This window comes from Dreissena polymorpha, chromosome 10, assembly GCF_020536995.1.
Source record: "Dreissena polymorpha isolate Duluth1 chromosome 10, UMN_Dpol_1.0, whole genome shotgun sequence".
Taxonomy (NCBI): domain Eukaryota; kingdom Metazoa; phylum Mollusca; class Bivalvia; order Myida; family Dreissenidae; genus Dreissena; species Dreissena polymorpha.
Genome location: NC_068364.1, coordinates 61780723 through 61808675, shown reverse-complemented (window position 1 = coordinate 61808675; position 27953 = coordinate 61780723). Strand labels below are relative to the sequence as shown.

The following is a 27953-nucleotide window of genomic DNA, read 5'->3' as shown; positions in this document are numbered from 1 at the left end:
AATCTGGAACGACACTTTACACACATGCATTTTGCCCAGTTTTCTCAGAACACGACTCATATCTTACTGACGCTGAGCTTTATGTACACAATATTTTATAGCGAAAGTGTACAAATAGAAGGCTATATGCACGTAATGCACATTTTTAATAGGTAGAGTTTTCACTCGACCAACTGGGGACTCGTGTATTGCGTGCAACGATACCAAGGTCCTGTTTAACTTAAAATCTGTATTTCGTATTACAGCGTGCTTCACAATACGACATGCGGCCTCCGGCTATCACTTCTGTTACAGGCTCGGATTCCATCCTGTCAGAGTTGTTCAAACACATTTAAACTTGGCAGGTGTTGTTATAGCTGGAATTTTGGCCTATTATGCACTATTAATATTAATCTGTAAGACCTTCCTTTTCATGCGTCATGCTGGTCAATGGTTAATGTCAATATTCACAAAAAGATGAAACCTTTAATGATTTTTTAAATTGTGAATATGTGTCGCAAGCGGATATCAGCATATTTGTAAAGTCAAGGTCACATATACATACCAAACATTACAATTATTACCGGTATGTCACTTTAAACTTACGTGTTAACAATCTTTAGGCAAAATCGATTTCTGCTTGTCTAACTAAATATTTGAAGATCAACTAAATGTACTTTATATATGTCAAAGTATGTGGTCCCATATCTGAGTTAACTGTTATGTAAATGTTCAGTGAAAATCAATTCAATGTTTGATATGCATTTAATTGTTATATAATGAGTGTCATTTTACGTTTTAATTATCAAGAAAAACGACAAAAACACGTCCATTTCATGGGTTTTATATTTCCTAAAATATTAAAGAACAACGCTACAACATCTCGCGTTACAGTAATTCGGAATACTTGATAAAACACAACAATAATCTAAGCAGAAAACACAATAACAATAAACAGCTAAATTTTGTTAAGTTACGCGATATTGAAATCAAAACAACTAAATGTTTATCTTACAAACAATAGTACGTGATTATTATATAAAATTACTTAATATTCTATTTTTTCAGGGTCCTTAACTTGGTTTTCCCCGTCGTCCGCATCAAACGAATTTTGCCTCTCAAGCTTGTTTCTTGTAACGTCTTCCTCAACGACTTTATCATCATCAGTCTTATTTTGTACGCTTTCGTTCACAAGTTCTGGTTCTTCTTTTACTGCATCAAGCTTTTTCTCGTCTTTCTTATCGTCGATAAATTCATCAGCTAGTTTTGCAACCGAGCCATAATTGATTTCATAAGCCTCAGTGTTACCCTTTTGATCAGCAACCTCTTCCGCAACGGCAGTCGTTTCATTATCTTGAAGAAATCCTGTGCCTGGATCGCTGTTGAACTTCATTTCATCAGTTTGGTTCGAGTCTATAGCAGTTTCATGATTATTTTCCGTTTCATTTCCGTTTAGTGATTTGATACTACTTACGCTAGCTTTTCTTCCCAAGTTGTCATTCTCTTTGGACTGTGTTTCTGTCGGTTGATTCGTTTGTTGAACGGCCTCTATCTCATTTAGTTCAGTATTTTCCTCGTGTTCCTCAATCTTTTTAGCCTTCTCGTCGTCGGTGTCTTCACTTGATGAGCTTGAACTTGATGAACTTGAGCTTGATGAACTCGAGCGTGATGAAATTGATTCTGGAAAGAGACAGGCAATGTGTCGATAAATAGGAACAGCATCTTATTTATTGCCGTTCCGAAATATCACCTACAGTATGTATGGTATTGTTTTTAACCCATTTATGCCTAGCGCCTAGAAAAAAAGGCATTGGCAAACAGCGTTGATCCAGATGAGACGCCGCATCAGATTCTGCGCTATTTACTTAAAGGAATTTCTGTAAGAAATATTCTAAATTTAGAATTAAATATACTAGACATCCCTAATTTAAAAAATAAATTGATCCAATTTAGAAGGATGGTAGAGCCCAATAGGCATAAATGGGTTAAAGCTGCATACACCCCCCTCCAGAGCGAGAAGTATTTATTATGCCGCAGGTTATTTAAACAATGTAATAAAATTCCGTTGATACACTTTGTGTTTGTGGTAGAATAAACATGTTATAATTAAAGTAAAAGAAACGCGCGTTAAAGTATCTTAAAGAATGTATTTAAATTGCGAATTGCATGACAAATCTTTTCACAGCTTGTAGTTTGTTACTTCAATCTTAGCAATAACATTAAAAAGACACTCATTAATTTGTTATGCTGTCGGTCAAATGTTCTAACATGAATTAGGGTTAACAAAGCTTCTGATAAACACAATATTACGTTGAAATCAAGGGGGGAATAACTATCTCTGTTACCTAACATTTATTTACTAATTTGATATTAAACAACTCAAATTAAAGAGTTTTGTCAACCTTTTATTTGAAGAACTTGTGGAACAACAGTTTATTTGAATGCTCACACATTTATTTAACCTTTCAAAAGTCAATTTATACACATAAGACTGTTATAATTTTGTACTAACACGAAGAACAACTGCAATTATTGTTCGTTGGAGTCAATATTGTGTCGATCGGGCTTTCAAGGGTCGGACACCATATATTATTCTACATACCAACACATTATTTATGACAGATAAACTATTGAAATAAAAGATGCATCAAGGTGCTGTGTCGCTCACCCGAGACACAGAAATTACAAAAAAGCCACTGACCACGCTTTGAACTACGAACTATTTTTGAACTCAATTGAGTGATCATTTAAGCAAATATTTTGATTAAGTTTCATGCTGAGGGAGTTCACAATGTTTCTATATTATCATTTAAGGAAAACTGCCCTGACCCCTAAATGCATTTTCTGTAATTAAGGGACCAAAACCATTTACGAACTTGGCTAAGACAGCATTAGAACAAAGGTTTCGAGAACATTTCATGAATTTATTTAGACGAAGAGATGTCTCAAGTGTTTAAGTGTTTAAAATAAGATTTTACAATAGCCATACAAGCCAGACATTCCATCTTACTAGAAGACATGTTTTTCAACAAACCAGGACCATTTTCGTTCTCGGGAAGGATATCATTAGAACGAATGTGACGAGCAAGTTTCATTATTATATTTATAGAGTGTTGACCGCTTTTTCTTTTTAATTTGACCTGGTGATCTTGGTTTTCACCCCATATGACTCAGTTTCACACCTGGGCAAGATATTATTGGGATTAATCTTCTGACCAAGTTTCCAGAAGATTGCACAATTTATGTGACCAACAATGTTCATGAGGTAAATGTTGACGAACAAATTTCCATGACGGGCAAAACGTGATCACAAAAACTCACCATGAGCAAGTTGTTCTCAGTTCAACTCTAACCCGTGTGTTATCCTATTTTACCTTTGCTCTGACCAGTGCACACGCTGTTTAAAACAAACTGGTATTAAATCCATGTAGACACACAAATACAATCATTCAATTAATCAATATAACCTTGTTTTGGAGCTGCCATGAACTCATCCTCTGTGGAATTAATATATTGATATCCATTTGAAGCTTAAACTATTTGGATAAAACAGTGAAAACTTATATTATATGCAATCGGAAACATCTCTACTAGGTCGGGGTTGCGGTTTTATTTTGTTTCAGCAATATATTTTTAGACAACTGCACTCTAATTTGAACAACTTTAAATATATTAGCATCACCACGTGCATTGGCATAAAAGGTTTGTCCAAAAAAAACTTTCATCGAGCCGGGAAAAGTTTCGCCTTTTCTGCACGTGTCATGAAAACCCACAGTCTTATCGTTATACACCATTAACATGCATGCACGTGACGGATATGATTCGAGGCATGTGAAAATTATCTCATGCCATATACGACCAGCGCAGTTCAAAAACAGCCTTTGCTATCGCTAATCAAATCACGAAACCTTGCGAGACTATATAACGGGCAGTGTAGCTATTTTCCATACTGCACGCATGCGCAGGCTGGTCTAGAGCTTTGCTGGTCACATATGGCATAACAACCATCTTGGCATGACGCGGTCAATATATCTTTTGGCAACCCATTCCTCAATAACGATTGTCAACACTGAAGGTGACAGGTGACAGCATAACGAGTACGTGACCTGATACAGTAACAACTTAATGTTATTTGTGATGATTTTTTTCAAAGATATCAAAGAACTCTGCTTTGTAGAGAAATGATTTATCGATTTAAATCAATGATAGATGTGATATCACCCACATATCTAATCGCTGTCAAAAGTCATCGACCGTGTTGTGTTTTATCTACTCAAACAGAAGCGTGGTAGTGGTCCAGTATGATGGATTTCCAAAAATTGGAAGTGTTAACCCTTTGCATGCTGGGAAATTTGTCGTCTGCTAAAATGTCGTCTGCAGAATTTCTAAAATTAGCATTTTCTTCGATTTTTTCAAAGAATACTATCAGAATAGCAAACAGTTTGGATCCAGATGAGACGCCACGTTTTGTGGCGTCTCATCTGGATGCAAACTGTTTGCAAAGGCCTTTAAAATTCGGTTCCCGCACTGAAAGAGTTAATAACTGTGATATTTACTTTTAGTTGCAACTATCGCACTAATCTACAAGAATAGAATGCGAGCTGATTGATTGCAACACATAATCCAAGTCCGCCAGCTAACACAATTATATGCAACGATGCGACATTTTATGCGTTTATCCCGGAGATGACTCCATGTGAAAAACATTTGCATAGCCATGAACTTCGGGCTATAAGGCTTGCACAATACGTGTTACTGCTTCACCCACATACACTGATTTACCCTGACCGTTATTTGTTTTGTTTTGATTACATCTACGCGTGTTTTAAACGACGGGATGAAAACCGTCCATATTTTTTGTCCTTGGTTATATAAACGCGCAAATGTCGTCCATCTGTTAAACTTTGAAAGACGTTGATGAGAATTATACTTTGTGTAGTCGCATTTTAGATGTTGTTTTACAGGTTTTAGATTGACTGGCGGAATCAAGATTTCCTAATAAACGCGGTACATAAAAAACATGTTTAATTAACTTATTTGATGCATCGACACGTTGTGATTCATGCAAGCTACAGATGTCAGTGTCTACTCACTTACCAATTGACACGGTTATGAATATGAAACTCTATCGTCAAAGTAAGGCACACGTTGTGATTCATGCAAGCTACAGATGTCAGTGTCTACTAACTTACCAATTGTCATGGTTATGAATATGAAACTCTATCGTCAAAATAAGGGTCATCTGAACAGTAAAGTACAGAATTAGTAAACAATAAAACATGACTGATCTGACATATGTGGATATGCATTTTGAAACGATAAAAAACAATGGTTTAAATTTGATCTGCCCTTAAGTCGTTGAATACGACAAAATTGTGCATATGCATGAACGATAAAAAACACAACACACGAAGCCAGCATAATGACAAAGAAAGTTTTTAAAGTTTGCAATTAGTTCAGCTTATTTAAGTAAAAAATTAGTAAAGCACCCAACCTATTGAAAGAAAAAGCCTCAAGCACCTACCCTTATCAACGTCATCCGAGTGAGTGTGTCCGAGCCTCGATTTCGGGCGGTCCACACCTTCCTTGTGCATACTAACAACCGGTTCGTCGTTGCCGGAATCCCCGCTTTCTGACTTTGTCGGTACCGGGTCGGCGCTCTCCTCAGCTTTCTCATTCCCAACGCTTTTCTCAATTTTTACATTTTTCTCAATATTCGCACTTTTCTCGCTCCTCGCGCTTCTGACGGAGACGACACTTGATCCCCTACTTCCGGTTCTAGACCTCACTGACTGCTGACTCGGGCTTCGAGTTCGCGGTATTGGGGACGTGACGGAAGCCCGACTTTGAACTGGGGACGAGTACGGACTTATCGGGGGTTGAGGCGCAATTCGTTTCTCTGAATGTGTGCTTCCCGGACGCTCTGTCTTCTCATCGACCGGTTTTGACTCTTCTGTCTTGGGTTTCTGTTCAGAGTGGTTTACTGGAGTTTTCGGACGCTCTGGCTGCTCTACAAACTTCTCCTCCTTATGCCTGAACATGTATGTGTATCACAGCATTAAGCGGGTAAAATACGCAGATTACACTAGTCAGTGAACTGTGTTATCGTGAAACCTGTTTTGAAACTGTATACAACAAAAACAGTTTTTCTCGATTTTTGCATCAACACATACATTTTTTATACAATTATCATGAGGAAAATGACATACATTAACTACTAAGCAATATTTTGTAAGAAAATATAATTTCATAAAAATGCGAATTAGTTAGATATTTTTGGTGTTTAAGGGAAGCGTACTTTTTATCAGCGCTGTCACCGGGTTTCGCTTGGCTCACCCTGGAACTGGCAGCGCTCTTAGACCGCGAAGAGAAAGCCGATCTTGACCTTGATCTTGGTAATGACGGAGTCTCTGTTCCGTAGGTCCGCTTCTTAGCGGCATCAATATAACGCAAGTACCGCGCGTATTCATGTGGTCCATGTTGACCTAGTGAGAAAAACACGGTTTAATAGACTTATTGACGTTGTTTATAAATCATGGAGTTAAGCAATTATGAATTTAAAGTACAGTACTGCAGAATTGATTTCATTAGCTTTGCATCCTTGGGTAAACATAACTTGACACATTGTTGAACTAACATAATTGGATAAATATCATGTCATACCAGAAAGGCATGACGATATAATATGGCTGTCTTGAAAGGTTAACCCATTTATGCATAGCGCCTAGAAAAAAGGCCTTGGCAAACAGCGTAGACCCAGTTGAGACGCCGCATGATGCGGCGTCTCATCAGGGTCTGTGCTCTTTGCTTAAAGGAATTTTTGTAAGAAATATCCTAAATATAGAAATTGATCCAATTTAGAAGGATGGGAGAGTCCACTAGGCATAAATGGGTTAATACGGTAATAGTGGCATTTCCTTTTGACTTCGCATTATTTAGTTTTAGTTTTCATTCAGAAGTAAAGTATCCTGATGTATCGCTAGTGCAGTTCAACAGTATTATCATTTCAAATACCACCAACTTTAAGTTTTCAGTCTAAGCCTCGACAGTCGTATTTGCCATGTGTACCTTTCTTCACCTCCAGCTCGACCAGTTTCCGGTACTGCTCCTGTTTCAGTTCCTTCATTTTGTCCATGCGGTAGATGCGCTCTATGCTCCATAGGTACAGCCTCTCCCCAACCGTCATGTCCGAGAACTCGCTGCCATACCATCATAATAGTATGACTATTCATTAGTTAATTAAGGATACTGTCTAATTGTTATAATGCTTCTTTCCGTTCACAACAAAATGCCTATCCAATAATAATAAAAATAATAAAAATAAAAAAAAAAATAATAATAATAATAATAATAATAATAATAATCCGACTTTTCAATAATACCATGAATATCTAATGATGATCATGCGACTATCAAATCTGATCAATGTGACTACCAAATGATAATAGTGCGACTATCCAATGTGTATAATATGACTATCCAAGCAACTATCCAAACAGAACAATGCGACTATCCAATTTAAATAATATTGAGACTTTCCAATCGTAATAATACGATCATCAAAAGATAAAAATGCGACCATCCCATCATTACAAATCTACTTTTCAATGGCAATATTTCGACCATCAAAATATAATTCAGAAGACGGTTTCAATAAACAGTCGTTAATTTTGACGGTTCGACCAGAGCCACATAGGTGTTTTTAATGCATACTTTTTAGCTGCAAGCATCGCTGCCTGATTATGTTTCGCAACTCACCTTGGAAAGCTTATTGAAACGGTCTCCGGAGCATGTATTCGCTCGTGACACATTCCGATGGCTTGAGGAACTAAATATAGTTCGGTCCAAGAACTTTATTTTATAGTTTGCGCAGATAAATTATAGTACTCAATCTAATATTTTGATTGAAAACATACCTATAAAGATAACATGTCTTGCTTGGCATTGTAACAGCGACAATCGGATTAAGACATATTGAAGTTAATTTCTGTTTTTTGTAATAATTGCGTGGGTATTTCTACCTGTATAAACTTAGGGCGAATAAATGCCTACCTGAAGTACTTGGAGGGCGGCATGGGCACGCGGCTCACGGGGCGGCTCTCAAAAGGGACCTGTGTGGGCGCGGTCATGCAGCTGGCGTGGCGCCGGTGGTTCACTGCTGATCGGGCTGAAACAGGATAAATTGACATGATTGTTAGAAAAAGGGGCTTGCTATTTTTGTTGTTGAAATAATTCGTTTATTCCCGCGTTAGCGCGACATATTTGATATGTTCTTCGAATTTTACATATATGGCTATAGCGATCCTTCAAAATACGAGACACGCACACAATAACTTGTACACAATTACCACAATACTGTTGCAGTTATAAGCATGGGTAATATGTCTACAGGATTGGAATGTCAATAAGCGGTTGTCAGTTGCTTGATTTACATACAAAGTAACAATGTTTTTTAAAACGACAACTGTTCATGTTTCACAAACAATCGACTGTACATATTTTTGGAAGAAAAACACGCAACTTATGTGTTACGTTCGATAGATTGCCTTATAAATATAGATAATAAATTGCATTTGCTATATAAAATCAGTTATTGACAATATATGTGCTTTCTTCTGTTGATAAACCACCGACTACATATATACATGTATATAGTATGACTGAATGGACTGAAAAAGTACAAATATACGACAATTATGAAATGATATTTCTAACTGAGAACACACAACATAAGGACAACCCATACACAACACATAATAACAATCCCTACCAATTTGTTAACATATGTAAGAATTACAAAAACCGTCAACATCAATGGCATATAGGTTCTATAATCCGCCACAAAAACCATAAAGCATACGTCTAGATCTAAGAAAGTTTAGCAACACACGTATCAAACACGTGACGACCGCCTAAAATTCGGCAATAGGTTCTGCATATTCTATTTAGTAATATATAATGTAAACGCGTATCATACGTAATAGTTTGTCATAATATATATTTAAATTGCCAATACACTATTGATGCGTGCGTATAAAGAATAAGACACTAGACAAGATAATACAGATTGTAATGTAGAACTTTTCTCTCTTGTAAGCAGACATACATTCAGCTACACTTTCTGTATACAGAAAACATGTACACGTATACTCACTTGCATGTAAGTAGGACCCTTCATGAAATAATATGTATTAATCATATGAGTCGCGTTCTGAGAAAACTGGTCATAATGCATGTGCGTAAAGTGTCATCCAAGATTAGCCTGTGCACTCCGCACAGGCTAATCAGAGACGAAACTTTCCGCCTTAATTGGATTTTTGCTATGAAGAGACTTCATTTAAACGAAAGGCTAATCTGGGACGACACTTTCCGCACATGCATTATACCCAGTTTTCTCAGAACACGACTCATATAAGTGTCTATTTGAATCATACAAAAATATATTTGCAAACTTAGATCGAAATCAGCAAACGTTCAATATTTTTCATAAACATTACATTAATTATTTAAGTAACATGCTATGAATAATAATATATCTGTATTTGTAATGTGATACGTTTTTATAAGTGGTTCGTTACCTGCACCAGGTGGTATTTTAGACTAACCCATTTAAGCCTAGTGGACTCTTCTAAAGTGGATCAATATATTTCCAAAATTCGGGATGTCTAGTGTATTTATTTCTATTTTTAGAATATTTCTTACAGAAATTCCTTTAAGCTAAAAAGCGCAGACCCAGATGTGACGCCGCATCATGCGGCGTCTCATCTGGGTCTACGCTGTTTGCCAAGGCCTTTTTTTCAAGACGCTCTAGGCATAAATGGGTTAATGGCTTCCGCTAACAGTCTTTATACATGTATCTCTTTAGGAGCAGAGGTCGTTCCTACGTACCTATGAGGGCGTTGGGTGGTCTCTCCGATGAGTTCAGCCACTCTATGGATGTTTTCACCGAGGGCTCAAACCTTGGGGTGCTCGATATAATACAGTGGTTGTGCCGTTCTGCGTTCCGTGGACTTTTACCTAGAGAAGATTTAATAATGATGCTTTCAAAGAACGTTTTCGAATATGACTAAGCATGGTATTGTTTCTTCTAATGCGTATCGTGTTAATTACAATTGAATGCTAGTATTGGATTAAAGGTAAGGTACAGTGACTTATAACTGTGTAAATAGAGTTAAATGTACCACAGGTGTTTAGCGTGTGGCTATGATATTAATTAGTGAAAACATCATTTTGAATGATAAATAATCATATTATAACGAAAAATTAACTTTTCTGGAAAAAAAAATTCACTATCAAATATATATATATAACAAGGTATGCAACTCAAGATCAGCCCAAAACGGGGTGCATCGCTTTGAACAGCCATATCTTCACCAATTGTGCAGCGATTTTCACGATCTCGGTCTTATTCAACGCAGAAATGAATTTCCTTTCTTGAAATGTATATGTCTTGCAATATTTTTACAAATGCTGGGTCAACTTTTAAGAAATAACACGATACACAACTCGCATGACCCAGTGGACATATATATATATATATTTGATAGTGAATTTTTTTTCCAGAAAAGTTAATTTTTCGTTATAATATGATTATTTATCATTCAAAATGATGTTTTCACTAATTAATATCATAGCCACACGCTAACCACCTGTGCAATGTACATTTACATAAACTTTAATATGTAATTGCGTGCATGATACAAATGATCACCTTTATCGATAATGTATAAAATACATAAATGCATTTTAATGTACGCACTTCAACGCAATTAAATTAAACGGGAACCAGAAATAACTTGTAGGAAAGCTAACAGCAAAACCGATGTATAAGGTTCGTCTTTTATAAGAACTGCTTAGTTTACAAACCTCTTTGGGATAAATGTCTTTCTGGGTCAATGTGTCTGAAAACAAAACACAACAGGTAAGTGTATCTTAACACAGAGAAAAAGGTCTGGGAATACCGTAACATGAGGATATTCTAGTTGTATGAAACACTATTGTACATACAATATGAGTCATTGTGTTGAAGTTGCAACTCGTGCAACTTTTTTTATATCAACAACATTTGCCACTCCTTCCTCCTTAAGGACAGATTACCAATATTAACCCATTTATGCCTCGTGGACTATCCCATCCTTCTAAATTGGATCAATTTATTTCCAAAATTAGTGATGTCTAGTATATTTATTTCTATATTTAGAATATTTCTTACAGAAATTATTTTAAGCAAACAGCACAGACCCTGATGAGACGCCGCATCATGCGGCGTCTCATCTGGGTCTTTGCTGTTTGCCGAGGCCTTTTTTCTAGACGCTAGGCATAAATGGGTTAAATTAAAATATCATGTGTCATGTCTTATTGAATTCATGATCAATGACAACGGAAGCCAAAATAAAATTAAAACTAATTAACATGCAGTTATGTACTAGTAGACAGAATAATCTTGAATACCTTGATATTATGTAAGTTAAGTCGATATTCTGAATTTGCCTTGAGCGGTGCACGGTTTAATGCCCACAGCGGAAGGCAGATAAGGAAAGAAAGTCAAACGCCAATACTTCAATAATTGGAAAATCGATGTTTAATTGGTTATAAAAGAGAACGTAACAAGGACTTTGTAATAACGTCATATATGTATATTCTTATCCTGTTTATTGAAATATGAATGCGAAATCTTTATAATCGATATTTTTTTATAATTCTATCGTAAATGTAGTCTACATCTTGTACAGCTTTATGTTTTCTTTATCTGTAAAACGTATACATATTGTTCATGTATTACATTTTCAGTTCTGTTGTGCCATATTATTGCACTTAGTAAATGTGTTGCCCACTTAGTGTTTGGACACAATGGAACTTTGTTAAAAACATCAAACTATAAAACAATGTTAAGAAATGTATTTGTATATACAATGCAGGTATGTAATGAATCAGAAAGGTCATGGTTAATGCAAACGCAGCTTTAAATGCAGCGTACCTGTTTGGTTTTGAGGGACCTGTATAATACCCACGGAGCCGAGTTCCTTCCTGAAACGTAAAGGAACGTTAACTTGTGACACGATGTTCATACAAACCATACAATATGAATTCTTAACGCTTCTACCAATGGCCTGTATCTTTTGTTCATTTAACCCATTTATGCCTAGTGGACTCTCCCATCCTTCTAAATTGGATCAATTTGGATCATTTTTTTCCCCCCAAAATTAGGGATGTCTAGTATATTTATTTCTATATTTAGAATATTTTGTACAGAAATTCCTTTAAGCAAACAGCGCAGACCCTGATGAGACGCCGCATCATGCTAAGGACTTTTTTTCTAGACGCTAGGCATGCATGGGTAAAGATGTATTTATTATTTTTTCCTATCCATGCACTTACCAGACATGTTAACAAGAAAAGTAAAAAATGAATAAAAACAAATATAATTAAAAATATATTTCACTTAAATTCTAAAGAATTTTATTTGCTCTAATTTATAAAGCTAACACGATGTGTTTACTTGAAGCAAAGAAAAAACTAATATAACACCACAGTGCTAATTGAGTCTCGTTCTGGGAAAACTGGGCATAATGCATGTGCGTATTGTCGTCCCAGATTAGCCTGTGCAGTCCGCACAGGCTAATCAGGGACGACACTTTCCGCCTAAATTGGATTTTTGCTAAGAAGAGACTTAATTTAAACGAAAAATGTCATAAAAGCGGAAAGTGTCGTCCCTGATTAGCCTGTGCGGACTGAACAGGCTAATCTGGGACGACACTTTACGCACAAGCATTATGCCCAGTTTTCTCAGACCACGACTCAATTACTTACGTGTCCATATTTGTTGTTTAGTATGATAAGCTTGGTACTCGTGTTCGACACGTCGTATGCGCGCGCAATCGGACTGTCGTGGGGCCAGCCGGAACCATTAAAATCTGCCCTGAAAGACAAGATGACCAAAGCTAAGAAATAGTATTTCAAACTATTAAATAGCAGCTAAGTATCATTGAAATACCGTCAATCTGAGAAATATTAGCCTTGTCGTATTTTAGGTAGAGCAGCCCGTGAAAAAGTAACAAGATTTCAATCAATAGTTTGTAATTCAAGAAATAGTTTCACAATGCGAGAAACAGTAGCAACGTCTACTAAAGTAATGCAATCTAAGAAATAGTAGCGCAGCCTAACACACACTATTGCAGTGTAATGTATAGACGCTCACCGAAATAAACAGTTATCACATTCTGAGATATAGTAGCCCAGTATAAAAGAAGTATAAGAACTATTGTTTCAAGCGAAGAAAAAGTTAAACAGTATACGCAATAGTTGTGCAATCTATGAACTAGAAGCATTCTAGAAAACAGTATCACATTATACATTCTCGGAGTATGCTTCCTTATGCTCATTGGTAGCTGTCGGCATAGGTACTACTTTAAAGTACCCCGGGTACTCTTTAGTATACTGTAATGTACCCCGAGTACGGAACATACGCTTAAATCATCCGGCCGTACTTCGGGGTACTTTTTAGTAAAACCTGAGCAGAGAATTATAAGTCGTGGTTGTTCATTTGGTCGTTGTCGGCTCAGGTACTACTTCAACTGTTTAAGTACACTACATTGTACTCCGGGTACGAAAAATACGTTTCAAGGGGCCTTTTCACAGATTTTGGAATGTATTGAAGTTTGTCATTAAATGCTTTATATTGATAAATGATAACATTTGATCTAAAACGTTCCAGTCAAAAAAGAATAAAATTAAAGAAAAAAAAGGAACCCTATACTGGGCATTAACCACTGACCCCTTGTGTAAAAGTCTATCGCTTAGACCATTCGGTCATTCGTGCTCATACAATGAATGATGTATTTTATACTTTATATTAACAATCCTCGTAGTATCCCAACCTATAATGATAACAACAGAACTCTCCAAATTATTCAATCGTTTTGCGTTCCAACGCCTTATAATGTTCAGGTTTTTAAATCGTCGAAACATGCATATAATGGATATGCTTGGGCATGGTAAATGTTCAGTATTACGGTTTCTTTACAAATATCATAACTACAACAAAACTTTGCTTATCTTAAACAATGTTTGTTCTTTTTTGTCAATTTACCAAAACGTGAAAAGGCTCCTTTAAAGGCATATTTAAAAGAACCCGGGCTACTTTTAGAAGTACCTGAGCCGATAAAGACCAATCGAGCGTCTCTAATAGGAATGCTAAGTACATTCGTCCTCAGAATAATGTATATTGATGATTTATGATTAAATCCGGAAAATAAACAGACGCGGCATTAGTAATAACTCTTTGATCGTATTGATCTTAGTGGTGATCGTTTTTAACCAACACAACCAATTAACACCAACGCGTATATCTTAAAAACTTAAAAAATACATTTATGATAAGTGCGGCTAATTTGCAATGCGAGGTTGCACTGTACTGCCTTTCGCTTTTGCCACTGGCGATTGATTAAAAATGAAAACTTAGTATAAACGAATATTTTTTAATGAAGCAGATTTAACTTTATGTATATGTTCTGCAGCTTAACCCATTTATGCCTAGTGGACTCTCCCATCCTTCAAAATTGGATCAATTTATTTCCAAAATTAGGGATGTCTGGTCTAGTTATTTCTATATTTAGAATATTTCTTACAGAAATTCCTTTAAGCAAACAGCGCAGACCCTTATGAGATGCTGCATCATGCGGCGTCTCATCTGGGTATACGCTGTTTGCCAAGGCCTTTTTTCTAGACACTAGGCATAAATGGGTTAACTTACGTGAAAAATTACAAAATCTTCGCCGATTTGTGCTGTTAAAATCGCTCATTACAAGGGTAGATGCACAGGATTCAGAGACGAGCCAGACAGCCCCAATTTTTTTGGACATCATCCTTTGACGTCAGTTCATATATAACTTGGGGTTGCCCGGCTGGTCAGTGGCAGTCAGTGGGTTTATTTATTTCCCAAACACAAGACGACAGCTTGAGGTATTCGACCCATACACACGAACAAATAATAATGTTCGGTTAGGACAATGTCTTTGTATAAAACGGTCATTAACCGTATAAGGTGACACGAAAAGTGTTAAGAACAAACGAGAATTTTCTTAAAACAATCATATCTTTTTCATATCGTGCGCTTAATGTATTTTTGTATACGATAAAGCCGGTCTCTTTGAAAACTTGGCTTGTTCGCGAAGTGCTTAATTTGTGAGAAGTATTGCTCAAGATAAGCTTGTGCAATTTATTACAGAAATTCCTATAAGCAAACAGCGCAGACCCTGATAAGGCGCCGCATCATGCGGCGTCTCATCTGGTCTATGCTGTTTGCCAAGGCCTTTTTTCTAGACGCTAGGCATAAATGGTTTATCGCATATGCATTGAGTCAGGTGTTCCCGCAGGCTACGTCAATATAATGCATTATTTAATTACATTTTTTATTCAATCTATGTGAATATTTGATATTTATCGAATACGCACGGATATGCAAGATTCGAATTAGTAACATTGCAAATACAATACAACACTTAAAACGCAGCTAACGTGCTTGTCAACTAGTATAAAATTAGAACGATATACTATCAATTTCATGTTCATACAAAATAAAATTTGAATCAGGGCCAGATCAAATGGTTTTTTTTTTGAAGCTACACAATCGTAAATCTCTCAAGCGCATTCATATGCGTGCCTTAATTAGAAACTTGTATTACCATCAGTCCATGTAACAGACAAATGTACAGAGATATCGTTATCTCGTTTTCTCTATCCTACGCAAACATTATCATAAAAACGACGAGTGTATGCCAACATTAGAGCGAATAAACAAACGTATCTCAAGCGTTCCCAATCCAGAATATTACCTGGTTCTTCCACAGTTCCACACGTCTCTAATCGCCCTGGTGCGGCTCACACATACATGCCACATCGCTCGCATACAGTTGTCCAAACATACGCGCTAATAGTTCGATAATTCACTTTCAAAATCGCTTTTATATTACGTTATAAATGTTTTTATTATTCCAAATTTGACACATTGACACTAAATTAAACTCACACATCTTCCTTTAATACGTTTACATTCAAATTCGTGCAGATGGGTGCACATAAAACACTGAGAACTTTATTTTGTATAGAACTTCGACCAAGAGCGCGAATGTGAGCCAACTAGCACCTTAACAACAACTATGAACAATAATCCAGAGAAGCAAATAACGGCAGGAAAAATGCATGCGTTCTTTCCAAGCGGATGTATTACTTTTTCTATTATTATATTGAGTCAATTATTCATTTAGTGTTAAGTCATTTTGAAAAAAATCAATTGTTCCCGTCATCATTTGTTACACATAGTAACATCCAAACTATCAACAACTTAATAATAAAACAAAGAAACGCAGTTCTAACTATAGTTTTGTTTTTGTGAACATTGCTAAATCTTCAGTAATCTTGATAATGTACTGTATTCATCTAACATTTATGTGTTTATATTCTTATGATCCGAATATAATTAATTTCAAACCACCAAATACATATTTAATGTACATTTTGTATAATGTACACTAGAAGTGTAGCTACCAGTGTCAATTTCATAACAATTTCGATTATATTTGTTTAATATACGTGTTTCCCGAGTGACTTCTGTGCACATAGCAATCACACCATTTATCTCTCCAGTTTCATCCTTGAAACAGGAACCAGCCAAGCGTACATGCTCGGGAATTACTTGGAACCAGATATTCAATTTATATCAAAACCAACATCTTCCCTGGCACATTTCAATTCATACTGCCAATAAAAGCTGTTAATGCTGTCAATAAAACGACTGCATGCGGTAATTAGATCTTTAATGAACCGTGTCGGATTTCAGAAGACTATTCTATGTATTTGAATGGAATCCGGACGCGGTTACACAAAGTCATTACAGCTTTTCCACAATTCCACTGAAATGATGATGGCTGGAATCGAAAACGATGTTAGAAAATTGAACGCCTACTGACAATATTATAATAAGAACCTGCTGAACAAGGTTAATTGCAACCGCTGCAACCAATTTGTCATGGCCGATTAGTTTCGAACGGAGTATTGGAAATATGGAAGATTCTTATGTTAACTTTCGATCAATTCAAGTCACTCATTGGTGAGGAAATACGCTCACATAATTGGGGTGCACCGTTGGGGTTTCGAATTTCCTTACTTAGTGACAAGAGTTCATGGCAGATATTTTGCCATAAAATGAAAAATGATTTGTAAATGTTTACCAATATCTTCTACACGGAATGGTTGACAATTCGAAACTAGAAAAGGCGCGGCAGAGGCCGACGCGTATCCCCACGCCGCATGTTTGACTCAGGGGTGCCCCAGGGTTGGTAATGGGGCGATGCATAGTTGAGATTGACCGCATTGTCATAAGAGATGTTCAGTATAAATTTAAAGTAATTCGGTGTAGAAATGAAGAAGTTAATGTAAAATAACGAAAAAAAATGAGAGAAAATCTATACCATAATTTCTCCTCCTCATCCTGCTCTCCTCCTGACAAATCTAATAATGAAATAACTTCACTGTAGTCAATTATGTTCATGCCATCCTAATTGGAATGACTTATGAGATGGCTGAACATTCTCTCTTATAGTCACTCTTCTTGCTTCTGTTTTGGAAAAGTTATGTTTTGAGGTTAAATGGTTGACTAAATAGTAGCGTCTCAGAAATTTTCTATCGCAATCTTGTACACAACAATGAAAATGTTGAATTTCATGTCTGTCTTTGATGTGCCTGTTCAAAGTTCATCTTGCTTTAAATTGTTTCTCACTATTTTCCCACTTGAACATTTTGACAGATTTTCAGTAATGAGTCTAAATCGTTATTGAACAACGTTAAAGTTTCAGCCCTGTTATAGATTATTGAGGCTCTATTCCATGAGTTTCTCATGCTTTTTATGCTTGACTGCATTCTATCTCTTCTCTCATATACAGGGGTCCCTTTGCGCCAATATTTTACAATCCCTTGTATAAACATTTTAGAGATGGATGAGCTAAACCATTCACAGATGAGTTAACACAAACAATTGAATTCTAAATACATCTCTGCGCCACTACTGTGTAACTCTATGCACCGCTTTCATTTTTTTATATATCATTTGGCAGATTATTTACTTACCTCCCTTTTAAGCTTATTACTTCCCTTGGATTTGTTCTTTTACCTTTGACCTTGAAGGATGACCTTGACCTTAACCTTTAGCCACTCAAAATGTGCAGCTCCATGAGATACACATTTATGCCAAATATCAAGTTGCTATCATCAATATTGCAAAAGTTATGGCCAATGCACAATACTGGGGGCATATAAATAAGTGAAAATCTCTGACCTGGCCCCACCCAAACCCCCATAACTTTTGACCCAGGTTCAGATCAAAATTCCGAATAGTGCAGGGTCGAACATATGCTCATAGCTACCATGTGTGTAAGTTTCAAGGTTCTAGTGCTTATAGTGTAGGGACGGACGGACAGACGGACGGCGGAAATAACCACAATATCCTCACGCTTTCCAAAAAGCTTGAGGATAACACTCATAGTATTTGTACACAATGTCTTAATGAATTTTGTTAGTATATTACATGTGAGGTATAACAGCCGGACATGTATTATCAATGTTATGTGAAATCAAACTTCAATATAGCGCATATATACTGTCGACATACATCCAATAAAATGACACACACATTTTATTTGTTTGCTTAACGACCACAATCTTCATTAATTTCTCGTCCTACTATTATTACGCCTGAAATGCGTATAGGACCATTTGGTAAAACGTGACAGGCAGCAGATAATTGACAATCGTTCAATAAATATTGAACATTGAGAGTTGAAATTATCGTTACATTGAAGGGGATTGGCATGTCAACAACAGACTGTGTACATAACAGAAAATGCTATCGGATTACCGTAAATCGTAATGCCATTAATTTTAAAGAAGTATAAGTCGATGTTATACTTTGTTCCCACAACTAGTTCATTGCCACACTGAATACGTCGTAACTTATATTGGTTTATCCGTTTCTTTCACGATACATGTCTTTCGTGTATTGCAATATGTTAGTCTATATGTCCTGCGTCACGCGAAAATGAGTTATTTGCGACCAGCGAAGCTCCAGACTGGTCAGGAGCCACCCTGTCATCGATTAGATCAAGAATCCTTGCGCTGCTTCATAGCAGAGAGGGAAGCCCGATGCCGTTTGGCACAGGCTGTCCCGGAGCTACACTTGCCGCTTAAAGAATAATACCCATTTTCGCATTACTCCATTAGAGAGTCGAGTCGATTATTACAAACGTCCAACGCCACCCGTATGTTGCAAAATAAGCAAATATCACAATTTCCCAAGTAAAAAAAATAACAATACAGAAATAGAATGTGAAATCTTTCTTGTTCAAATAGTTAAACGAAGAAAAGTGTCAAATAATGTAAAGCAACTATTTAACATGGTAAATTTAAACACTTAAACGGTAGATAAATACACGGTTTTCGCTTTACCGAGGTTTATTAATAACGTGCAATCATTTAAAAGAAAACACAAAGACACAGATTTGTTGAGAATATTCTAATATATTCTAAAAGTGGATATGAGGTTGTTGTTTTTTCAAATCTTTTTGTTTTTAAATGTCAAGTCTGGGTGACCCACGTTATGCGAAAATTGGTGCTATGCCATATGCGGGCAATGTATATCCAGAGCAGCCTGCGCATTCAAGCATTTTTGCAAGGAGCTACCCACAGAGTACTTCTTGACGAGACTATGCGATTGCACATCACATACGAACCATTTTTGCATGATGCGGACATTATACTGTTGGCGTGTTTATTCTATACAGTGTATGGTGAAAATCGGAAATCATTGAATTAAACGAGCAATAAAATAACAGTATACAATGACGATGGAAGGGTTCAGGAATAATTGGTACAGTCTATTTTATTTGCTTTAGTGAGATTTTATCAAGTGTGACTCTTTTATTCAGAATATGAAAGCCTCTTATGTAAACGAAGATTGCGTGCCTTGGGAGGCGGACAATATCGTCAGGCTGAAGATTTAAGACTTTCATGTTCAAGCCTATACAAATAAAGAGAAAACATTTATTTGAATTTAAAGTACATGTTCAACATTTAATATATCTTTCAAATGTTTAAATCTTACAGTTTCAAGTAGAATTTGAATGCACGCATTATCTGTATTCACTTAGAATGTTATCGTACCTTCTCATGTATCAACGGAACAGTGATTCTCATTACATGATTGAATAAATAAGTGTACATACACTCCGACCACTTTAAAGTAAATGTACCTTGCATTAACTTATAAAGAATAATCACATGATAAATCAATTTTCCTATGTGTATTATTTATGATTCACATATCTGAAAATGCGCATCGTATTTTATTGCGTTTCATCGAGATGCTTTATTATATATCTGACGATGAAATTCAAATGTAAATGTAATTATATATTTTCAAATATCAAGACCAGGCAAACTGTGCCGCATCTTGATAATAAAGGATCCTCTAGCTGATGGCCCAGTTCAACCTTTCCAGAAACCTACATGCTAATAATAGAGTTACCGTTTGTCAAGGTGCTTATTTGCGGAGACCAGAAAGCATCAGAGAATTATTGTTTACGTTGTCTAAGAAAGGCTAAATTACATTGGCATCTTGTAAAATTATGTGTAAAACAGACATTAGTATTTGCCTTACCTCCGGTATCTGTTGTCCAACTCGGCAGGTGTTATATTTGGTGGCGTCGGTGTGGATTTCCGGTTGAGACCGGGTGACAGGAAGATGGACCCGGGTACCAGACTGCTCAGCATGGCGGATGCAAAAAAGGGACTTCCGCTCTAAAGATATCAGATGTAAAACACGGACCTGAAACAGACGTGTATTAAATTACCTGCTAGACTAGAAATCCATAAATCGATTTATAGCTCGTGGGTATTTAATTGACTTCGTCAGCGTAAGGGGACATTTTTTTCAAACAACCACTGAAATACCTTATTCATCAATTCATGACATTTAATAATGGCTAAACAGTCATTAAACTACATACGCATAGTTTGAGAATTCTGAAATAAACAACAATTGATCATACTAGTTGTGATAGTTTTGACGTCAGACTATTATTTTGTATGACTATTGTTAGCAAGTTTTTTATGAAATGCCGCTGCTGCAATATCTGATTATGCATTCTTCGTCAATGCCTTTTTCAGATGAGCTTATAACAAATATACTTGTAGGTATTATATTAATATGTTGCTATATTCCATGCACATATGCACGTGTCTTAGTAGAACGCATTCCTATAGTATTATTCAATTTATAATATCGTATTTTACGATCGTTTCTTTGATATAAATCCTTAACTACACAAGCCTTGAACGTATGCGTACACTTACTGACAATAGCCAACTTACGTTAGTTGTTAACCCTTTGCATGCTGGGAAATTTGTCGTCTGCTAAAATGTCGTCTGCTTAATTTCTAAAATTAGCATTTTCTTCGATTTTTTTCAAATAATATCATCAGAATAGCAAACAGTTTGGATCCTGATGAGACGCCACGTTCTGTGGCGTCTCATCTAGATCCAAACTGTTTGCAAAGGCCATCAAAATTCGGTTCCCGCCCTGAAAGGGTTAATAAATGCAAGATCACTTACTTCTCATGAAATTCCACAGAATAAGATTTTACTGAATAACATCGATCGATAACATTCCTGTCTATATCCATATATTGCATTAATATTTCGTTTCGGAGCCTTTTTGTTACCTATATTACGGTACCCTGTTTATATTTTACAACACAAACGACAGTGCTGTTGACAACATTTCAGCAAAACATAGTACTTTTAGGAAGCCCAAGTACTTGCTTGCGGACAATAAACTTCTCACTTTGAATGTACACACTCCGTTTAAAGTTTTGTGTATTTGATAATCAATAATTCTACCACAAATAACGACCGAACTTTAAAGCATTCCGTTGTCAATACATATGACATTATTAAGCTGTTTTAAAGCGATAATCTGCTAAGCATATTTTAAACATGCCATCAAATCATGAATTATTAAACAAGTTGCTTAATCTCTGCTATTTAATTTTATAATAAGCATGAGAAAAGATTAAATATTCAATTTAGAGAAGAAATAAGTTAAAAAAATCTGCTTTGACCGTTAACACGCTGAAACAACGACCTTACTACTATTAAATACATTTACACATTTTACATACCGTATTAACATTATTCTTAAAGCATGACGTCTCGAAATAATCTCCCAGTCGAAGAGGATTTATCGCAGCCTATTCAGATCAAAAGCGACTCGGTGCAGGTTCTTCGTTTAACCGTCAAACATGGTGAAAAGGTATATAGTTATTTTTATGTCACTTTGTTTAAACGGTGCATAGAATTTTATTGTGTGATTTAAAAGGTAGCAGAGCTGGTAGTGTTCGTTTATCGAACTATCGAACTTTCGTTTACCTTTCAATAGCTTAATGGTAAACTCACCACGGTCTCGTTTTAACATGAACAATTATTTGAACAAAATCGACGGATCTGCTAAATCTTGTTTTTTTATATTTCCATACGTTTGAGTTTTGTTTGATTCAGTCGGTATTGATTTAAAGACAATAATTCAAAATCGTACGCAGAATTACGCATGCATTTACTTCTTTTTCAAATTCAAAAAGGTTTTAGCGGAATTATCCTAACGATTACTTTGTCAAATGTGATTATTACAAAAAGATATTTGCTTTTAAAATACAAACATTGACAACACTTAACAATAAAAAAGATTGATTTTTTTGCCAAATAATTATTGACACAAATATTATAAGGAACGACGGATGGATGGACACAAATAAAGTAAAAGATAAAAAGGTGTACACGATTATGCTGATCAGATTAAATATATAAACATTTACGCGTCAATTATTATTTTAATAAAAGTTCACCTCTATAGTTATAGTAATTGTTCACGCGGATCCAAAAATGCTTTTTGTCTGCAAAAAATTGATCATAGCTCTGCCAGCATCGAGAAATACAACGCAAACTACACAGACACTGAAGTTCCACCACTCTAGCGGTACAGGTTTCGAGTTTCGAGCGACACATTTTCAAATAACCCCCATTTCCTAATAAGGGGCACACCTCTTCGAAAACATGCATCCGGATACACATGTTTGTAAATAATAAAAATGCTATTGTTTTTTTGTAAATAGTTTCGTCGCTACTGCTGTTAATTTTTTTGCGTTGTGCGCGATACAAAAATAAAACGAGACGAAAAATAACCCATCTAAATGCCATCGTCCATCACAATCTATTTATTGCAAATAGAAATGCGTGATTGCTTAGGTTTTCGGGAATGCAAACTTACAACAACGGTTTAGTTTGACACACCGGTAATAGGACGCAATGTTATATTATCATTGTCCCTCCTTATTCGGGTGTTTTAAAAATATCAGAAAGTACCATTTTCAAAATAATCAATTAGCAAATATTATAAACAATCATTTATTTTCTCTTATACTAGGCCATTGGTCCAAGGATTTATCTAGCTGCTTATTTAAATATAATAATAATAATACTACTACTACTAATAATAATAATAATACTCTCTTTATTTTCTGAAGGTAACTCATTAAGACAACACATTGATACAAAGTTATGCAAACAGTTTAACAATGTCAATCTCATTTTCAATGAGGCCTTCAAACAACTATGGTATGTATAATGCATTACTGCATTAAAATGCAAAAATGTAGACTTTGACGGACATACATGACGTACTGTAACAGTGTAATAGAAGTGTTATAAAAGCAAGTCTATTACATGACTTCTCTTATATTATTAATTTCTCTTTCAATATTGAAATGGTCTCAAGGAACAAATATTTATTAACATAAAAGTATTTAAGAATATAAAGTTATTGTTCATTACATTTTCCCATATGCACACACTCTAACGCACGCACACTTACACACACGCATACACATACACACAAATACACATACAATTACTATATCTTAATTAACACGACCAATAACAATAACAAGAAGTTAACAAGAACAGCCGCGTACATTATTGTACAAAGTCAGAGTTTAAAAACTTGAAATACATTATTTTTGAAATAGTTTACGATTGACAGAAAGTGGCTGATATACACAAATATTATAATTACAGAAAACAATATTCATGACCAGTGTTGTTCACAATAGGATATGAAATTACACAACTGTTATGAAGAATAGCCTGCACCTCCTTGTGATATAAATAGTTGAAAAAGCAATATGTATATTTGTTTGCAGAAATCAAATATACAGTAAGTATTACGACACTTATGGAGTATTTGACTTTTGAATAAGAGGAAAACAGAAAAATGTTACTACGCATGAGACTCATTTTGCGCCTCAATAAGGAAATGATTTTTAAGCCTATGTTTGGAAGTGGTGAGAGTGATAGATTGTCGAATACTTACCGGTATGTGGTTGCATATTTCCATACCAGAGTAACTAAACGACTTTTTTAAAAGGTTTGAGTGAGTTGTTTTATGCGTTAAATCATTGTTGGATATTGATCTTAAATTGTAAATATTGTTTTTCACCAGTTTTACCAAGTCGTCAATATATGTGGGCGTTAAATTATGAAGCGATTTGCTAAAAATTATACCTGTGAAATATTTACATCTGTTTTCAAAAGAAAGCCATTGAATTGTTTGTGATAAATCATAATCATTAATATTTAAATCATAACGTAATATTACTGTTAAACCTCAAAACTTAAATACATTGTTTGATGAAAATAAAACGGTAGATGAGAAAACTAGTATTTTGACTAAATATCTTCAAGAAAACAGTGCATGCATATTCGGCAAAGTAATAAAAATAAATTCGCACAACAGGCAACATAAAAAAACCACAATGGTTCGATTCAACCTGTAAAAATGCAAAAGACAATTTCAAACACGCAAAAAATGCTTTCAATAAAAGTAAAACGGATGCAAACAGACACAATTTTATTCAGCACAGAACAAAATATAACGATGTAAGACGAAAAGCAAAACACCGCTATAGAGTCGTAGAAGGGGCACGGTTAACTAATATAGCTAAAACACAGCCTAAAATTTTTTGGAAAAATATTAAAAAATGTCATAAACAACACGCGAGTATTCCCGACAACATCAATATAGAAAACATGTATGAACATTTCAATAATTTATATAGTAATGATATAAACGACATGTCCAATGAAAACATTGACAATATTCATGACAACACTAGCAACAGCGAAACAAATGATTTTCTTGACTCCCCGATAACAGAGAATGAAATACAACAAGCATTATCAACACAACACAACGGAAAATCAAGCGGGCCGGATCAGATACCAGCTGAAATAATCAAAGCTTCATACATCATCATAAAACCACATAAAACACATATATTCAATAACATATTTGAAAGTGGAAATTACCCGAAAGATTGGGGACTAGGTTACATTACACCAATTTATAAAAGTGGTGACCCAAATCAAGCAGAAAACTATCGCGGAATAACCCTAAATAATATAATATCAAAGATTTATTCACAAGTGTTATTAAACCGACTAACCAAATGGTGCGAATCGAACAAATCAATATCTGAATTCCAATACGGTTATCAAAAAGGCAAAAGTACTGTAGATTGTATTTTTATACTTCACAGTCTAATAAATAAAGTACTAAATTCGGGCCAAAAATTATACTGCATTTTCATTGATTATGCTAAATGCTATGATAGCATAAACCGTGCACTATTATGGCAAAAACTGATATCGCAAAAAATTAGTACCAAATTTATATCCGCGTTTCGAGCTATGTATACTTCTGTTAAAGGGATCTTTTCACGCTTTGGTAAATTGACAAAATTGAAAAAAGTTGTTTCAGATTCGCAAATTTTCGTTTTAGTTATGATATTTGTGAGGAAACAGTAATACTGAACATTAACCATGGTCTAATATAGCCATTATATGCATCTTTTGACGATTTTAAAACCTAAAAATTATAAAGCGTTGCAACGCGAAACGATTGAATAATTTGGAGAGTTCTGTTTTTGTCGTTAAATTTTGTGAAACTACGAAGATTGCTTATATAAGGTATAAAATACGTCAAGTATGTGTATTTGGCGGAATAGCTCAGTAGGCTAAAGCGTTTTTACTTCAGGACTCTGGCAGGACTCCAGGGGTCACAGGTTCGAAACCTGATCCGGGCAATGTTCTTTTCCTTTTTTTAATTTTATTCTTGATTTTTTACTGGAGCTTTTACGATCCAATGTTTACATTTATCGATATAAAGCATTTAATGAATAAGTTAACAAATGCCAAAATCTGTGAAAAGGCCCCTTTAAGGCAGCCGTTAAAATGAAATCACAAATATCCGATCATATAATATCTAATACAGGAGTAAAACAAGGAGACCCGTGTTCAAGCATACTTTTTTTAATGTTCGTCAATTATATGGTAGAGAACATAAACTCAAACATAGAAGGAATTACAACGATTAACGACATTAAGTTTTTCTTGTTATCATACGCAGATGATCAAGTTCTATTTTCGACATCACCAACATCATTACAATCAATGTTGAATGACATTGAAAATTACTGCATAGTATCTCAACTTAAAATTAATACACGTAAAAAAGTGAAAAAAGTAATCGCCATACAAATTATAACTTTTACCTCTACGGGGAATTATTAGAAATAGTGACATTTTTCAAGTACTTAGGTATAACACTATTTAAGAATGGTAACTGGTATAAAACAGTCTAAACACTAGCAGAACGTGGAAATAGATCTCTACATAAACTTTTCACTATTATTAATCAATACGAATTCTCAACACGCGAACAATTAAACCTATTTGATAAACTAGTCACCCCAGCCCTACACTATTCAGCAGAAGTATGGGGATTTACGAAAGGTAAAGAAATCGAAATAATACATACAAAACTACTTCGAAAAATCTTAAAAGTAAACAAATCTACAAATCTAGCTGGTATGTACGGAGAATTAGGACGATACCCGCTATACATAATACGCAAATTACAAATATTCCGCTATTGGTTAAAAATACTTAAATCAAGTGATAACAGTATCACAAAAACAATATACTCTGTGATATTTAACGATGCACAACAAAATATCACATACAACCATCGAAATTGGGCGTCACACATAAGAAACACTCTTGACGAGCTTGGGTTAAGCAATATATGGGCGGATCAAACAACTATCATAAATCAAACCGATCAAACATTCATCTACAATACAATTAAACAACGTTTATTAGATAATTACAAACAAAGCTGGTATAGTGAAATAAATAATTCCCCTAGACTCATGAGCTATTGTAGATTTAAAAACACTTTTGAGTTAGAACCATATCTTGATTTTATAACAAATAAGAAATACAAAACATCACTAACACGATTTCGATTATCGTCACATAGATTAGAAATCGAAAGAGGTCGTTATAATAACATACTACGCGAAAATAGAAAATGTAAGTTTTGCAACGGACACGCTATAGAAAACGAGTATCACTTTCTACTTGTTTGTCCTTTATTTAGAGAAATTAGAAAGAAACATTTAAAATCATATTTTCAAAGGTGGCCAACGTTCAATAAATTTGACTTTCTAATGCAGTCGGCAAATAAAAGAGACATAAAAAGCCTTGCTAAATATATTTTCAATGCTAATGAAATGCGTAATAATATAGACAATCAGTTATAATTGTTAACTTCTACAAGACATAGCCATGTTATTTTTAATTATATTTTTTTCATTGAATATGTTTGTATAATTAAAATAATTCTACATTTTCCTCGTATTACAGTTGATGATATAATTATATTGATTACTGCTGTACGTACTACTGTTTTTTGTAAACTTCTCATATTGAATATTGAATCAATGTATGTTTAACACACAAACTGCGTAACT

General features: G+C 35.1%; 1 protein-coding gene across 4 annotated transcripts; it reads right to left on the bottom strand.

Annotated features, from left to right (window-relative positions):
• Positions 1-807: 807 nt before the first annotated feature.
• On the bottom strand, positions 808-22406 carry LOC127847717 (uncharacterized protein DDB_G0271670-like). Of its 4 annotated transcripts, none has more exons than XM_052379809.1 (12): positions 22209-22406; positions 20687-20854; positions 12790-12898; positions 11957-12006; positions 10846-10880; positions 9868-9996; positions 9134-9151; positions 8032-8146; positions 7048-7178; positions 6278-6464; positions 5504-6012; positions 808-1659 (listed from the first exon to the last, which is right to left on the bottom strand). In XM_052379809.1, the coding sequence occupies exons 2-12, from the start codon at positions 20797-20799 to the stop codon at positions 1028-1030; spliced, it is 2028 nt and encodes a 675-aa protein (XP_052235769.1). In that variant the 5' UTR covers positions 20800-20854; positions 22209-22406; the 3' UTR covers positions 808-1027. The 4 variants fall into 4 exon arrangements, with proteins under 4 accessions (XP_052235769.1, XP_052235770.1, XP_052235771.1 ...); XM_052379810.1 differs by lacking the exon at positions 22209-22406 and adding an exon at positions 21640-22087; XM_052379811.1 differs by lacking the exon at positions 22209-22406 and adding an exon at positions 21400-21477.
• Between the last annotated feature and the right edge of the window lie 5547 nt (positions 22407-27953).

Bases quoted from the DNA above. Each gene is read 5' to 3' on its own strand.
- LOC127847717 (XM_052379809.1), bottom strand. From the start codon at position 20,799: ATGCTGAGCAGTCTGGTACCCGGGTCCATCTTCCTGTCACCCGGTCTC. The intron at 10,881-11,956 runs GTACGCTGCATT...TTTTGTTTTCAG, and splicing joins GGTCCCTCAAAACCAAACAG to ACACATTGACCCAGAAAGAC. The intron at 9,997-10,845 runs GTTTGTAAACTA...AATCTTCTCTAG, and splicing joins AAGACATTTATCCCAAAGAG to GTAAAAGTCCACGGAACGCA.